This window comes from Terrapene carolina, unplaced genomic scaffold, assembly GCF_002925995.2.
Source record: "Terrapene carolina triunguis isolate 2854851 unplaced genomic scaffold, T_m_triunguis-2.0 Scaffold194, whole genome shotgun sequence".
In the NCBI taxonomy this organism is placed as follows: Eukaryota; Metazoa; Chordata; order Testudines; family Emydidae; genus Terrapene; species Terrapene triunguis.
Window position 1 is genome coordinate 11,342,226 of NW_020664545.1, and position 16,567 is coordinate 11,358,792.

The 16,567-nt window shown below is 45.7% G+C and overlaps 1 protein-coding gene across 1 annotated transcript in view; it reads left to right on the forward strand.

Annotated features, from left to right (window-relative positions):
* The window catches only part of REXO1 (RNA exonuclease 1 homolog), a 73,731-nt gene that overhangs the window by 53,454 nt on the left and 3,710 nt on the right, over positions 1-16,567 (forward strand). The window contains exons 11-14 of the mRNA XM_026654924.2: positions 1,561-1,634; positions 11,513-11,623; positions 12,512-12,627; positions 13,506-13,644. Coding sequence (XP_026510709.1) covers positions 1,561-1,634; positions 11,513-11,623; positions 12,512-12,627; positions 13,506-13,644 — 440 coding nt within the window. The remainder of the gene's footprint in view (positions 1-1,560; positions 1,635-11,512; positions 11,624-12,511; positions 12,628-13,505; positions 13,645-16,567) is intronic.

Below are 16,567 nucleotides of genomic sequence, written 5' to 3' on the forward strand. Positions count from 1 at the left end.
TGTCAGTATGTAATTTTGCCACTTGGTGGCGCAACACATTACAAAAGAGTGGACTTGGCAAAACACAATGTTAGCAGGCGGTGGTGTGATCCATGAAATGTAATGTTGCAGCCGTAGCAAAGATTTAATTTAAAGAAATAATTCTTCCACTCTACTCAGCACTGATAGGGCCTCAGCTGGAGTACTGGGTCCAGTTCTGGGCACCACACTTTGGCAAAGATGTGGACAAATTGGAGAAAGTCCAGAGGAGAGCAAGAACAGTGATTAAAGGTCTAGAAATCATGATCTACGAGGAAAGATTGAAAAAATTGAGTTTGTGGGGGAACTTGATAACAGTCTTCAAGTATGTAACAGGTTGTTATAAAGAGGAGGGTGATAAATTGTTTTCCTTCACCGCCGCCAGTGGGCTTAAATTGCAGCAAGGGAGATTTAGGTAAGACGTTAGGAAAAACTTTTAGGATAATGGCTTGAGGGCTTTCAAAATAGAGTCAGGCCAACTCTAAAAATGATTTTAATCTGTTGGGAGTCAGTGCAAAGGCATGTACTGTACTGGTGGGGGCAGAGCCGACTCGCTGGATCAACAAGCTGCTCAGTATTGTGCGTGGGATTCTGCCTTTAAGCTAATTTCCTTTCTAGAAGGCAGGTGGGGGGCAGTGTATAGCAGAAGGATGCACTAGCCAGGTCTCGAGATAGTTATATCTCTAGAATGAGTAACTGTTGGAAGGAGAACCGATGGGTGAAAATAAGATCTATTAAGAAATAATGCTGGTCCCCGATGGATTACTTGTATCTACTGAATCAGTCTTACTGTTATTACAGTAGCTTCCTGAGGCCCCAGTCGGCGTCCTTTGTTTATAAGGCGCTATGTGAACAATACAGGGTAGTGGTCACTGCCCCAAAGAGCACAGTGTTTTCAATTGAATTCTTTCCCAGAGAGAGGCCTTCCTAATTTGAATCTTTGCTGTAGCTTTCAAAATATCCCTTTGCACACAGAGCCTTTGTCATCCATGCCTGTTTCGCAAGCTAACCAGATCCACAACAGAGCTCCAAAGCCTACCTGGCGCTCTGACACCCTGCTGCTGAGCTTGGTTCGGACTGGCTGGCAGGGGAACACTTGAACCCTCTAGGTTTGGGGACTTCACTCCTCAATCTTTTCCTTTAACTGCTCTAGAAATTTTAGCGAGTGATCCTGAAAGCATTGCGTCGCGTCTACACAGCAGCCGGGAGGCCTAATGCCCAGCTCAGGTAGACATGCACACTCTAGTTCGGCTCCAGCTAGTGCCTAAAAACAGCAGCGTGGTCACGGCAGCACCACGGGGTAGACATCCAAGCACGCGCCCAGGGAGTCGCGTGGGATTGTACTCAGGTGGCTACCTCGAACTGCCGCCCGTGCCACTGTGGCCGCACCTTTCTTTTTAGGCGCTAGCTCAAGCAGATCTAGCATGTGTCTGCCTCCCCAAATCGGGAGTTACACCTCCTGGCTGCTGTGTAGATGTACCCTTGAGTTAACAGGGTTCCTTGCTATCTCCGATGTCTGACTCTCGTCTCTTGCCATTTCAGTGCCGGGGGGCTGGGAAACACACTACAGCTGCTGTTCAGGAGCTGTGGGTTCACCAGGATGCCAGGTGGCCAAAGTAAGTTGTGCTTTTTTTCCTCTCCATGACCCTGATGATCTGTCGCTTACTGTCTTGTGTGCGCTTTCAAAAGACTCACTGGTTTCTTTGGGAAAAGCGATTATATATTCAACATATTCAGTTATTAAAAGGTTGGAAATGTTCTTTAAAAAAATCATGTGGCGAGAGAGGGGTTTCTGCCTGGAATTTGACTGAATGATTCCAGGCAAACCATCATGCATGACACCCTCAAGGAGTTAAGATCTGGTCTGCCTTTAGGGGGTGTTAGAGCTATAGTAAAAGGGAGGCCGAGAAGGTTGGTGCACTCGAGCTACAAGTACAATCACTGCTATTACTGATGCTTGGAAACAGCTACGTGGCACAAAGCAGTCTAGACAGAACTAGTGTCTCTCACAGATTTTCCCTTGGCCTTCCCTTCCTCACACGCCTATAAAAGCCACTCTTGGTTTGGGGGTGGGGAGTATGGGGTTTTCTTCCCTCTACAGGGCACTTTCATTACCCTGGCTTGTTCTGTCCTCCTCCATATCAGTGCTCAATGCTCCCCCCCTTCTGGGAAAGTACTGGATGGGAGAGTCCCTTTGGAACCCATAAATGCTGCTCAGATCTTGGGGGCGCAGCAACTGTAAGTGATTCTAGCACCTGAAATCCAAGTGGGTAAGAAACCAGCTCAGGAATCGAGCTCTGGTCTCTTGCTCCAGGGAGCGGAGTGTTGCTCCCAAATGCTTAGTTGGTAAAAGGTGCCTCTCTTTCTATGTGCAACTTTTAACTGGAATCCTAGCCCTGGCATAGGACCAGTCTTGGGAATGAATGACTGTCTAAAGCGAGCACCCCTGTCCCATCAGCTCCTCCCCTTGGGTCTGCTGAGCTGCTTCTCAATCATTTGCTTCACTGGCTTCTCTGTACTTTCTTGTTGCTAGATATTTTCTTTCCAGACAAAGAAACATGATGTAGAACAAGCAAGAGGGAACACAGAAGGAGTTTTATTGGGCCCCAAATTTAGTCAACTTCAAAATGTCTGATATGCCCCATGTCTTTAAAAATCTGTAGCAATAGAGCTCATTTTCTCCCGCCCTGTTTTTGAGGCCCTTGGCTGGCCCAGCAGCAATGATGAAGTAATGACTGGAGAGGTCTGTACATCCTGTTAACCTGACTCTGGCGCTTGCAAAGGACAAACAAACAAAAGGCAGCCATATTTGATGCCAGGAAGTACGAGGGCAGCTGTCAAACTCAAGGTTTTGTAAAACAGAAAAGGCTTCAGGGGTGTGTACTGTACAGAATTATCCTGCCCTGGCCCTCAGGGCAGAGACTAGATTTACTAGGCTTTTGCTCTTTCTAATTTATTATTACTCACATAGTAGAAAAGAGACAATGTTTTTTAATCATCGGTTATATCTGACAGTGTTCTAAGGAAAAATACAATGGGGGGAAGTCATAGAATCAGAATATCAGGGTTGGAACGGACCTTAGCAGGTCATCTAGTCCAACCCCCTGCTCAAAGCAGGACCAACCCCTACTAAATCATCCAACTAAGTCAGAAGACCTTGACAAGAAGTTATAGAAACATGACTTCCCTGAAGGCTTCTGTACTGCTGTCTGAGGCCATCTTAAGCCATAAAAATTCACAGCCTTTCAAGAAATATTCACTCTCCCTAGTAGCCTCTTATTCCATGAAGCTTGCTACGGGGCTCTCTGGGGTTGAGGCATCCTCCTGCAACCGCCATCTCCTGGTTGCTATTGTACTATTGCCACACAACAATAATCTCTTTTCTGTTTTCTATCAAAGTGGGTGAGTTTTCACAGCATCCCTTGACGGCAGAGCCAGTATCTGTGATCCCCCAGCAGGCGTGTGATAGGGAAAGTAGAATGTGCGTGTTTGGAAGGAGAGGGAAGAGAGCTCATCTCAGCAGCCCTGAAGGCAGGCATTGTAAACAACAAATAGCTGTAGCCAAGGCACTATGAATGGGATATTTGGCTGTTCTTCGCCCTAGCGAAATGTCTACGTCTTTTCCTGCCAAACATACTTGAGATGCACAGGCCCTGAGCTGCATTGCAATTAGCAAAGCTAACAGCAGATGGCAGACTGTAGCTGCACAGATGACTTTAGCTTTCCTAGAAATGTGCATCTGGAACTGCTGTACTTCACAGTAACTGTTGAGGGCTGGTTCTCCTCGCCATCTAAACACTGGAGGTAAGAGAGCATGGAGCAGTAAACTCCCAAGTGACACAGTCAGACAGCCATTAGCTATCAGTGGTCCCAGCATATCTGTTAGGTTATTTTACTGACCCCAGTCATATTGCAGCCCTAGTTGAGGGAGGAAAAACCCACTTGATACCCAATGACCAGTCTTGGTAAGTATCTGCATCCTCCCATTTCTTAGCAAAAGAAACCTGATATGTGTGCACAGATGCAGTGCTGGCAGGTCTGGCCATTGACTGCATGGAAATGGTTGAGCTATTGTACACAGGAATAGTGTTGGCTTTGAAGAAACAGATACTGAGGAGAAATTTTGGCAACGCGGGGCTGCTGTACAGTCACTGATGCACAGCATAGTTCATTCCCATTCATGCAGTTTCCTGCACTGTGGGCATGTCTGATTTGCAGTAATCACTTGTTTATGCAAATATGCAACTCTCTCTGCCTTTATTGGGTACCTTTTAAACATCTGCTTTGATTAGCCTACTGCCTTTGGATCTCTTCATCTATGCAGCCACCTTGACTTCTAACTCTCCGTACCCAGTCACCAAACCTAGTGCCAGATGTAATTTATTTCCTTATGGGACAAGGAGGAGCCGGAGACAAGTGAGGTGCGTTGGTGTATGGAGGAGATGAGGTATTGAGGCAGCCGTGTTGGTTGTGGGCATGTAGCTGGAGAGTTGAGGGTGGTAGCCAGGCAGAGCTTAGTAAATTACAGAAGCCAACTGAGAATGGGAAGAACATAGATGAGACTTTCCAGGATGCAGAAGAACAGTCCCACCCCTGGTCTGACAGCCTCTGTGCTGTTGAAGAGGATAAAAGGAAAGGAGACCATCTAACTGGAGCAGAGGGAAACGATCCCATAGTTGGGATCATCCTTCCAGATGATGTCGTGGTATCCTCTCGCACTGAGGGTACCTCTCCGGGGCAGGGAACTCCAGTTATTAGGAAGAGACAGGTAATAGTTGTGGGGGGATTCAATCATAAATAGCTGGGTTTGCAATGACCAGGAGAGCCTCATGGTGACGTGCCTGCCTGGTGCAAAGGTTGCGGATCTCTCAAGACTTCTAGCTATACTTTATGTGCAGTGCTGGGGAGGAGCCGGTGGTCATGGTACTTGTACGTACCAATGACATAGGGAAGGATAGGAGAGAGGTCCTGGAGGCCAAATTTAGGCTGCTACATAAGAGTTTGAAGTCCAGGACCTCCATGGTAGCATTTTCTGAAATGCTTCCAGTTCCACGCACAGGGTCACTTAGACAGGCAGAACTGCAGGGTCTCAATGCGTGGATGAGACAATGGAGTAGGGAGGAGAGGTTTAGATTTATTAGGGAACTGGGGAAACTTTTGGGAAAGGGAGAGCCTATACAGGAAGGATGGGCTCCACCTAAACCAAAATGGAACCAGATTGCTGGCACTTAAAATTAAAAAGGTCGTAGAGCAGCTTTTAAACTAAGGGCTGGAGGAAAGCCGACAGGAGGAGCACATGGTTCAGACAGAGGCATCCTTTAGGGGAGGATATATTAATGGAGATTCTCTATGTCCTAGTAAGGAGGAGAGGATGGAAAATGATAAAATGGGTAGGATCTGATGAGAAACAGTCAAATAAAAAAGAGGCCCATTCAATTACATCATGTAATGGCAGACAGCTAAAAAGTGACAAGTTTTTAAAGTGCTTATATACAAATGCTAGAAGTCTAGATAATATAGGTGAACTAGAGTGCCTCGTATTAAATGAGGATATTGATATAATAGGCATCACAGAAACTTGGTGGAATGAGGATAATCAGTGGGACACAGTAATACCAGGGTACAAAATATATCAGAAGAACAGAACAGGTCGTGCTAGTGGGGGAGTGGCACTATGTGTGAAAGAAAGCATAGAATCAAATGAAGTAAAAATCTTAAATGAAGCCAAACTGTACCATAGAATCCCTATGGATAATAATTCCATACTCTAATAATAAGAATATAGCAGTAGGGATATATTACCGACCACCTGACCAGGATGGTGATAGTGACTGTGAAATCCTCAGGGAGATTAGAGAGGCTATAAAAATAAAAACTCCCCATATTGACTGGATACATGTCACCTCAGGACAGGATGCAGAGATAAAGTTTCTTGACACCTTAAATGACTGGTCTTGGAGCAGCTAGTCCTGGAACCCACACGAGGAGAGGCAATTCTTGATTTAGTCCTAAGTGCAGCACAGGGTCTGGTCCAAGGGGTGAATATAGCTCGACGACTTGGTAATAGTGAACATAATATAATTAAAGTTGGCATCTCTGTGCCGGGGGAAAACTCCACAGCAGCCCGACACTGTAGTATTTAATTTCAGAAAGGGGGACTACACAAAAATGAGGAAGTTAGTTAAATAGACATTAAAAGGTGCAGCGCCAAAAGTGAAATCCCTGCAAGCTGCATGGAAACTTTTTAAAGACATCATAATAGAGGCTCAACTTAAATGTATCCCCCAAATTAAAAAACATTGTAAGAGAACCAAAAAAGTGCCATTGTGGCTAAACAACAAAGTAAAAGAAGCAGTGAGAGACCAAAAGGCATCCTTTAAAAAGTGGAAGTTAAATCCTAGTGAGGAAAATAGAAAGGAGCATAGACTCTGGCAAATGAAGTGTAAAAATATAATTAGGAAGGCCAAAAAAGAATTTGAAGAACAGTTAGCCAAAGACTCAAAAAGCAGTAGCAAACATTTTTGTAAGTACATCAGAAGCAGGCAGGACTGCTAAACAACCAGTGGGGCCTCTGGACGATCGAGATGCTAAAGGAGCACTCAAGGACGATAAGGCCATTGCAGAGAAACTAAATGAATTCTTTGCATCGGTCTTCACGGCTGAGTATGTGAGGGAGATTCCCAAACCTGGGCCATTCTTTTTAGGTGACAAATTAGAGGAACTGTCCCAGATTGAGGTGTCATTAGAGGTGGTTTTGGAACAAATTGATAAACTAAACAGTAATAAGTCACCAGGACCAGATGGTATTCACCCAAGAGTTCTGAAGGAACTCAGATGTGAAATTGCAGAACTACTAACTGTAGTTTGTTAACCTATCATTTAAATCAGCTTCTGTTCCAAATGACTGAAGGATAGCTAATGTGACGCCAATTTTTTTAAAGGGCTCCAGAGGTGATTTCGGCAATTACAGGCCGGTAAGCCTGACTTCCGTACCGGGCAAACTGGTTGAAACTATAGTAAAGAACAAAATTGTCAGACACGTAGATGAACATAAATTGTTGGGGAAGAGTCAACATGGTTTTTGTAAAGGGAAATCATGCCTTACCAATTCTTTGAGGGGGGTCAACAAGCATGTGGACAAGGGGGATCCAGTGGATATAGTGTACTTAGATTTTCAGAAAGCCTTTGATGAGGTTCTTCACCAAAGGCTCTTAAGCAAAGTAAGCTGTCATGGGATAAGAGGGAAGGTCTTCTCATGGATTGGTAACTGGTTAAAAGATAGGAAACAAAGGATAGGAATAAATGATCAGTTTTCAGAATGGAGAGAGGTAAATAATGGTGTCCCTCAGGGGTCTGTACTTGGACCAGTCCTATTCAACATATTCATAAATACGGAAAAAGGGTTAAAAAGTGAGGTGGCAAAATTTGCTTGCAGATGATACAAAACTACTCAAGATAGTTAAGTCCCAGGCAGACTATGAAGAGCTACAAAAGGATCTCACAAAACTGGGTGACTGGGCAACAAAATGGCAGATGAAATTCAATGTTGATAAATGCAAAGTAATGCACATTGGAAACGATAATCCCAACTATTCGTATAAAATGATGGGGTCTAAATTAGCTGTTACCACTCAGGAAAGAGATCTTGGAGTCATTGTGGGTAGTTCTCTGAAAACATCCTCTCAATGTGCAGCGACAGTCAAAAAAGCGAACAGAATGTTGAGAATCATTAAGAAAGGGATAGATAACAAGACAGAAAATATCATATTGCCTCTATATAAATCCATGGTACCCCCACATCTTGAATACTGCGTGCAGATGTGGTCGCCCCATCTCAAAAAAGATATATTGGAATTGGAAAAGGTTCAGAAAAGGGCAACAAAAATGATTAGGGGTATGGAACAGCTTCCGTATGAGGAGAGATTAATAAGGCTGGGACTTTTCATCTTGGAAAAGAGACGACTAAGGGGGGATATGATAGAGGTTTATAAAATCATGACTGGTGTGGAGAAAGTAAATAAGGAAGTGTTATTTACTCCTTCTCATAACACAAGAACTAGGGGTCACCAAATGAAATTAACAGGCAGCAGGTTCAAACAAAAGTAAGTATTTTTTCACACAACGCACAGTCAACCTGTGGAACTCCTTGCCAGAGGATGTTGTGAAGGCCAAGACTATAACAGGGTTCAAAAAAGAACTAGATAAGTTCCTGGAGGATAGGTCCATCAATGACTATTAGCCAGGATGGGCAGGGATAGTGTCCCTAGCCTCTGTTTGCTAGAAGCTGGGAATGGGCGACAGGGGATGGATCACTTGGTGATTTCCTGTTCCGTTCATTCCCTCTGGGGCACCTGGCATTTGCCACTGTTGGAAGACAGGATACTGGGCTAGATGGATCTTTGGTCTGACCCTGGCTGTTCTTATGTTCATGTCAATATAATTTGAGGGAGGGTGTTTCCTGCTAACTCAGTAATAACTGTATTCTGGGCTAAAACTCCTTGATCTTAGAGCTTTAGTTCAGAATAAGGTTATTGCTTTATAATGGGACAATAATTTAACACTTTGGAAATTTGCTCATAAGGCCCAGAAGATAAACGGAAGGCAGTAGCTCTTTGCTTTTCATGTGGTCAGTGTTTCTGTGCGTTTGTCTGCATGGCCTGGTTTTGGAGTAAGGTAACTTATTTGCACTGACTGAGCACACTATCTTGATTTTCTTGTACTCCCTTATACCTGGAATGCTCCTCTCATTGGCTCTTTATATGTTATGCATAGCTTTAAATCGAGAAGATCGAGACTAGGTAGCCATACAAGATAGGGATATGATGCCATCGAAGGGATTCTAGGGATGATCTAATGAGCCTGAAGCTGGAGTGGTTCAGTATGAGACGCTCACTATGGAATTTCCCTGCATACATTTTTTTTCTTCAAGTAGAAAGAGCAAATGTTATTTATTAGAGTTTCCTCCTCATTTAATACCTGTTCCCGAATAGGTAACTTGTCTCTCAAACGTGAGCAACGGATGTGATGCTTGAACTTCTAGATCCATGTGGATGTGAGATTCTGGTTGTACATGACCAGGTTTGCAATCCGCTTCCTGTCAGTTCTTTCTCTGCTCAGTGGTAAAGTTATCAGACGCAGTGGATCACCATGTGGCGTGAGACTGCAGAATACCTGCATTTTTCCAGGCTGTTGCTGCCCCCATGCCTTCAGCTTTGTGTATTTGCTGTAGTATAACAGCACTAATTGTTCATAGAATCATAGAATATCCGGGTTGGAAGGGACCTCAGGAAGTCATCTAGTCCAACCCCCTGCTCAAAGCAGGACCAATCCCCAACTAAATCATCCCAGCCAGGGCTTTGTCAAGCCTGACCTTAAAAACCTCTAAGGAAGGAGATTCCACCACCTCCCTAGGTAACCCATTCCAGTGCTTCACCACCCTCCTAGTGAAAAAGTTTTTCCTAATATCCAACCTAAACCTCCCCCACTGCAACTTGAGACCATTGCTCCTTGTTCTGTCATCTGCCACCACTGAGAACAGCCGAGCTCATCCTCTTTGGAACCCCCCTTCAGGTAGTTGAAAGCAACTATCAAATCCCCCCTCATTCTTCTCTTCTGCAGACTAAACAATCCCAGTTCCCTCAGCCTCTCCTCATAAGTCATGTGCTCCAGCCCCCTAATCATTTTTGTTGCCCTCCGCTGGATTCTTTCCAATTTTTCCACATCCTTCTTGTAGCGTGGGGCCCAAAACTGGACACAGTACTCCAGATGAGGCCTCACCAGTGCTGAATAGAGGGGAATGATCACGTCCCTCATTCTGCTGGCAATGCCCCTACTTATACAGCCCAAAATGCCGTTAGCCTTCTTGGCAACAAGGACACACCGTTGACTCATATCCAGCTTCTTGTCCACTGTAACCCCTAGGTTCTGTTCTGCTTCCTAGCCACTTGGTCCCTAGTCTGTAACAGTGCATGGGATTCTTCCGTCCTAAGTGCAGGACTCTGCACTTGTCCTTGTTGAACCTCATCAGATTTCTTTTGGCACAATCCTCTAATTTGTCTAGGTCCCTCTGTATCCTATCCCTACCCTCCAGCATAACTGCCACTCCTCCCAGTTTAGTATCATCTGCACACTTGCTGAGGGTGCAATCCATGCCATCTTCCAGATCATTAATGAAGGTATTGAACAAAACCGGCCTCAGGACCGACCCTTGAGGCACTCCGCTTGATACCGGCTGCCAACTAGACATCGAGCCATTGATCACTACCTGTTGAGCCCGACGATCTAGCCAGCTTTCTATCCACCTTATAGTCCATTCATCCAGTCCATACTTTTTTAACTTGCTGGCAAGAATACTGTGGGAGACCGTATCAAAAGCTTTGCTGAAGTCAAGGAATAACATGTCCACTGGTTTCCCCTCATCCACAGAGCCAGTTATCTCATCATAGAAGGCAATTAGGTTAGTCAGGCATGACTTGCCCTTGGTGAATCCATGCTGACTGTTCCTGATCACTTTCCTCTCCTCTAAGTGCTTCAAAATGGATTCCTTGAGGACCTGCTCCATGATTTTTCCAGGGACTGAAGTGAGGCTGACGGTCCTGTAGTTCCCCGGATCCTCCTTCCCTTTTTTAAAGATGGGCACTACATTAGCCTTTTTCCAGTCATCTGGGACCTCCCCTGATCGCCATGAGTTTTCAAAGATAATGGCCAATGGCTCTGCAATCACATCAGCCAACTCCCCCAGCACCCTCGGATGCAGTGCATCCGGCCCCATCGACTTGTGCTCGTCCAGCTTTTCTAAATAGTCTTGAACCTCTTCTTTCTCCACAGAGGGCTGGTCACCTCCTCCCCATACTGTGCTGCCCAGTGGAGTAGTCTGGGAGCTGACCTTGTTCGTGAAGACAAAGGCCAAAAAAAAAAAAGGGCATTGAGTACATTAGCTTTTTCCACATTCTCTGTCACTAGGTTGCCTCCCTCATTCAGTAAGGGGCCCACACTTTCCTTGACCACCTTCTTGTTGCTAACATACCTGAAGAAACCCTTCTTGTTACACTTAACATCTCTTGCTAGCTGCAACTCCAAGTGTGATTTGACCTTCCTGATTTCACTCCTGTATGCCTGAGCAATATTTGTATACTCCTCCCTGGTCATTTGTCCAATCTTCTACTTCTTGTAAGCTTCTTTTTTGTGTTTAAGATCAGCAGGGATTTCACTGTTAAGCCAAGCTGGTCGCTTGTTGCTTTATGAAACATTTTCCTGTACAATTGTATAATCGCTGGCTGTTGTGTAATTGCTGCCTTTCTACAGGGTACCTGCTCGATTGGAACCTTTTGCCAGCCAATCCTATTCTTCATTTGTAATTGTTGGAAATGTAAAGAAATTTGAATCTGAGATTTGATCTGTTGGAAAGTTAGTTCTGAGTTTTGTGTCTGGCTTCTGATGGGATTTCAGGAACTTGCTTTTGTCTTACAAGTGTGTGTGGATTTCTTTTTTAAAGCAACATGTCCAAGATGGCCGGAAGGACAACCTGGAGGGTTTTGTGAAAACTTTTGAGAAGCTGCCTACTACCAATGGCTATCCAGGGATCTATGCTTTAGACTGTGAAATGGTGGGTATCCGGGAGCAGAAATCCTAACTGGAAGGGGAACATACACATGAAATAGGGCCGGTGGGAAGCTTGGGGTGGAACAGGGCAGCTCTCTGCAGCGCTCTCCTGTAGAGATCTGTTTCCGCTTGTCAGTCTCCCAGAAGAATAAAAGCCGCACTTGGGATGCTGCATGTTGTTCAACAGTTACTCTCTGAGTGGGAGTCTTATCCATCAGCAGTGGGAACAGTACATTCTAATCCACTTGCAAGAGGAACCAGGGCTCAGGATGTAACCGATCAGGATGATCTAATCCAGTGCTTTTAAGCATCCTTTTGATACGGTTTATTAAGAGCAAGCCTGTTCAGGATCACTGCGTATCAAGTTATTTTAAAAAGTGGATTATAAATTGTAGATATCCTCTTTGTGGAACTCTTATTAATATTTATACCAGAAGGTTACCTTGCTGTATGAATAACTGATTCTCCCCTGATGCTGTGCTCCAGAGATCACGTACTGTAGACCTGCCTGTCTCTAGGCCATGCTATGGTGTACATATACAACTCCTAGGTACTTCTCCTTCACCTGCCATATTTAGCATCAAATAAGACTCTTCTTTTTTTCCTTTGGCAGACCGTGTGATTATCTGGCTGTATGATGTCACAGAACATTCTGGGGGTTAGTGGGAGATGTATTTTTAATTGATCAGCTGCTGTTCATACTTAAGATGATAAATTTCTTTTGAAAAATAGCCGTGTTAGCCAATGTATGCCAGCCAGCCATGCAGCCGCAGAACTGTCGTAATTCAGGAGACGCTAGTGCTAACATGAATGGGGTGGCACATAAATACCAAGACCTGGACTGCAAACACCATGCTAAGACCAGCTCTCTTTGCTTGTTTGGGGTTGACAGTGTTACACCAAGCAAGGACTGGAGCTGACGAGAGTAACCGTGATCAACTCTGACCTGAAAGTGGTCTATGACACCTTTGTCAAACCTGACAACAAAGTGGTGGACTACAACACCAGGTAAGAGCAACCCCTCCCCTGGATGGAGTATGGCCAGAGCCATTAAAAAGGCTGTTGACTCGGCTTTCTGGGGAGAGTTTTGAATAATAAATGACTTCAGCAGCCCAACAATGATCTCTCGGCATGGCTTCTCTCCCTTAGCCTGTCAGCACCATCTGTAGCTGGCTCGAGAAGTGATGACAAGGCATTTCTCAAGTCCCCTCCAGCCATTCCTCCCCAGCAGCTGAGTTCGCTGCCTCTGCAGCGTGTGGCTTATGATTAGAATTTGAAATGGCAAAGCTCATTCGTGGCTGCTTGTCCTCTCATACGGAGGGCATGAAGACTTCCCCTCAAGCCCAGCCACTTACTTGCTATGCATGTGTCTTGGAAAGCGGAGGAACAGGGGTCCTGCAAGGGTGTGGAGAGTGAGCTCACCCTGCCGCAGCAGCTCCTGTCCTGTGGGGCTGCACCTGGCCCATGAGGTCACAACGTTACTCAAGTTTGGTGCATCCGCCTGCCCATCTCCTTCTATGGGCGGGGGGGGAGGGCGGATGCACCAAACCCGAGTGGCCCAGTGATCACGTGGGCCAAGTCGCAAGGCCCTGAGGGCAAAGGAGCTGCCACTGCAAGCGTCTCAGACGTGAATCACAATTACCACAAAGACCAGGACCTCTGCATCAGAACTGCAGTCTTAAACAAGAGCCGTTTCGGTAATGGGGGCAGGTGCCTCTGTCACCATGTCGTGCGCCAAGTCTCAATGGTCTGAATCACTTGGCTGGAAGCTTCTTGAGAACTTTGAGAATGGGAAGTTTTCATTGCCTCAAATGTGTGGGTGTTGCTAGGGCTGGGAAGGTTCAGCCCCACTAAGGAGAAGTCCCTCTGTTGCTGTCGCACTGCAGGTTTTCAGGTGTGACGGAGGAGGACCTGGAGAACGCAAGCATCACCCTGCGAGACGTCCAAGCTGTTCTATTAAACATGTTCAGCGCAGACACGATCTTGATAGGACACAGCTTGGAAAGTGATTTATTTGCACTAAAGGTAACAAACCCTGTCCCCTCCTTCCCTTCCTTTAATCTGTGTTTACCGTTTCACCATTACAGAAAGAGTTTGCCTTCATGAAAGCAAGAAGATCACAGTAGAGCCTTGTCTGAGCCATTGGAGGCTGCCAGATCGGTTGAGCAGGGGCACAAGCAGTGTTTAAGTCACTAGTGATCTGTACCAAAGGATACCTTCTAGCTCTGTCTGACTGAATGAGGTTGCTTTGTGAGACTGTTGTTCTATCCATGAGGCAGCTGTGGAGTGTGGTGTAGTGGTTAGAGGCTGGAGGGGATTGGTTGTATGCCATTAAGCCCCTGAGTGAGCTCTAAGCTGACAGGCATCATTAGAAAGGAGAAACACCATCCCCAGTGGCCCAGATTGTTCCCTTGTTGATGCGCTCAGCAGTGCGGTCAGGGATTGGATGAGCCGTGGAAAGAGAAACCCCTCTTTTACCCCTGGAGGCTTGTCATGGAACCACCCCAGAGGAGGGCTGGCCTGTCAAACTGTCTCCTGAAACCAAGACTGCATTCACATAAATTATTTAATTTTGTAAGCATTTTGGGCGGGAGGGAGAGGACTGGCTACTAGAACTCCTGGATTCTAGCTCCAGGTTTGCCACTGTCTTACTGTGTAACCCTGATCAAATCATTTTAACCGTTCTGTCTATCTGGGGCCAGGTCTATGCTAGCAAATTAAGTTGGCTTAACTATGTCGCTCAGGGGTGTGAAAAATCCGCACCCTGAGTAGTCTAGTTAAACTTCCCTACCCCCAGTGTAGACAGGGCTAGGTCGATGGAAGAATTCTCCTGTCAACCGAGCTGCTGCCTCTCAGGGAGGTGGGTTGCCTATGCCGACGGATAGACAGTATCGGCGCAGCAGTGCTGCTGTAGCATTTTGAGTATAGACAAGCCCTAAGGTGCTTCTCTGGCCTTCATCACCATAGCATCTGGAATGGGTTACTTAGGGAGGTGATGGAATCTCCTTCCTTAGAGGTTTTTAAGGTCAGGCTTGACAAAGCTCTGTCTGGGATGCTTTAGTTGGGGATTGGTCCTGCTTTGAGCAGGGGGTGGGACTAGATGACTTCCTGAGGTCCCTTCCAACCCTGAGATTCTGTGATTCTATGATCTGAGCTCCTCAGTCTTTCATCCTCACCACTCCCCTGTGTGGCAGGGCAGGGCCATTGCCCCACTGTACAGAAACGGAAACACAGAGAGACGAAGTGACTCCCCCAAGGTCAGGGGAAGTCTGGCAGATTGGCACTTGGTTCAAGCCCACAAATCACAAGACCATCCTTTATCCATGTAGCCCTATTTGATAAAGGGGTAATAGTTACTAACTCACGGGGGTGTTGGGAAGTTTACTGCATTCATGCCTGTAAGCTCTTTGCCTTTCTATACCACCCTCCTTCCCAGGATCTCAAAGTATCAGTAATCACAATAAAAAAATCATTTACGGTCTCATCAGCACAAGATGACTGTGTTGGCCTCTTAAAGTCATTATTTTCTCTTAGCATCACAGAAACTGCCAAGAGAACAAACCCAAAAGCAATACAGCAAAGCTTTACAGGCAGTGCTATGCAAAGTCATCATCGCTAAAGGCTCTGGCAGTAAAGAAGACATCCCAATCATGGCCACAGCAAGCTTCACATAGCAATAGCATTTCAGTTTTATATTTAAACCTGTATTATCCCCTTTCCTCAGTCTCCCTGATCTACATAAGTAATTATTCTGCTTGGGCTGATGCCAGACTTGACTGTGCCAGAGAGGAGATTATCCATAATGTTTGGCAGTTTTACACTTCAAAGAGCGCGGCAGGTTGTTTCCATTAAACTGCAGCTGTTCTAAAGCATTTCCATAGCTCAGCTATGAAACGATTAACGAGGAAGTTGCAAGTTGTCACGCAACATTAGCAAGGGCCTAGACAAAATAAGGGGCAGACGGGCGGCTGGAGAGTCAAAGGCCTGTTCACTTCATCCTGCATCGTGAATCAGAAACCTAAAGAAGAGAGCCCTCCAGGAGTCGCCCTCGCTGGCCAGACGGACAAATTAACCTCAGTCTCAGGGCTATACTGTCCGTATGATACTTAACCTCTCTCTCACCCTGGCTTCTTCATAGCCCCTGTTAAACACTCCTCTGGCCAGCACAGAGAATGAACGTGTTAGCTCTCCAACAAATTTAAGCACATGCTGTTTCACAACCTGAGGAGGTTGTGAAGGCTAAAAAGGACTATAACAGAGTTTAAAAGAGAACTGGATAAATTCATGGTGGTTAAATCCATTAATGGCTATTAGCCAGGACGGGTAAGGAATGGTGTCCCTAGCCTCTGTCTGTCAGAGGGTGGAGATGGATGGCAGGAGAGAGATCACTTGATCATTGCCTGTTAGGTTCACTCCCTCTGGGGCACCTGGCATTGGCCACTGTCGGTAGACAGGATACTGGGCTAGATGGACCTTTGGTCTGACCCGGTACGGCCTTTCTTATGTTTTTATGTTCTAAAAGCACATGGGCTCTGTCATGCTGGATTGAAGCACTCACCCCACTATCTAGCCCAGGGGTAGGCAACCTATGGCACGTGTGCCGAACGCGGCACGCGAGCTGATTTTCAGTGGCAGTCACACTGCCTGGGTCCTGGCCGCCGGTCCGGGGGGCGCTGCATTTTAATTTAATTTTAAATGAAGCTTCTTAAACGTTTTAAAAACCTTATTTACTTTACATACAACAATAGTTTAGTTCTATATTATAAACTTATAGAAAGAGACCTTCTAAAAACGTTAAAATGTATGACTGGCACGCGAAACCTTAAATCAGAGTGAATAAATGAAGACTCGGCCCAGCACTTCTGACAGGTGGCCGACCCCTGATCTAGCCATTAGCCTGACTCCAGCTTTGGCCAATGCTTGATACTAGAGGCAAGTGAACTCTCTG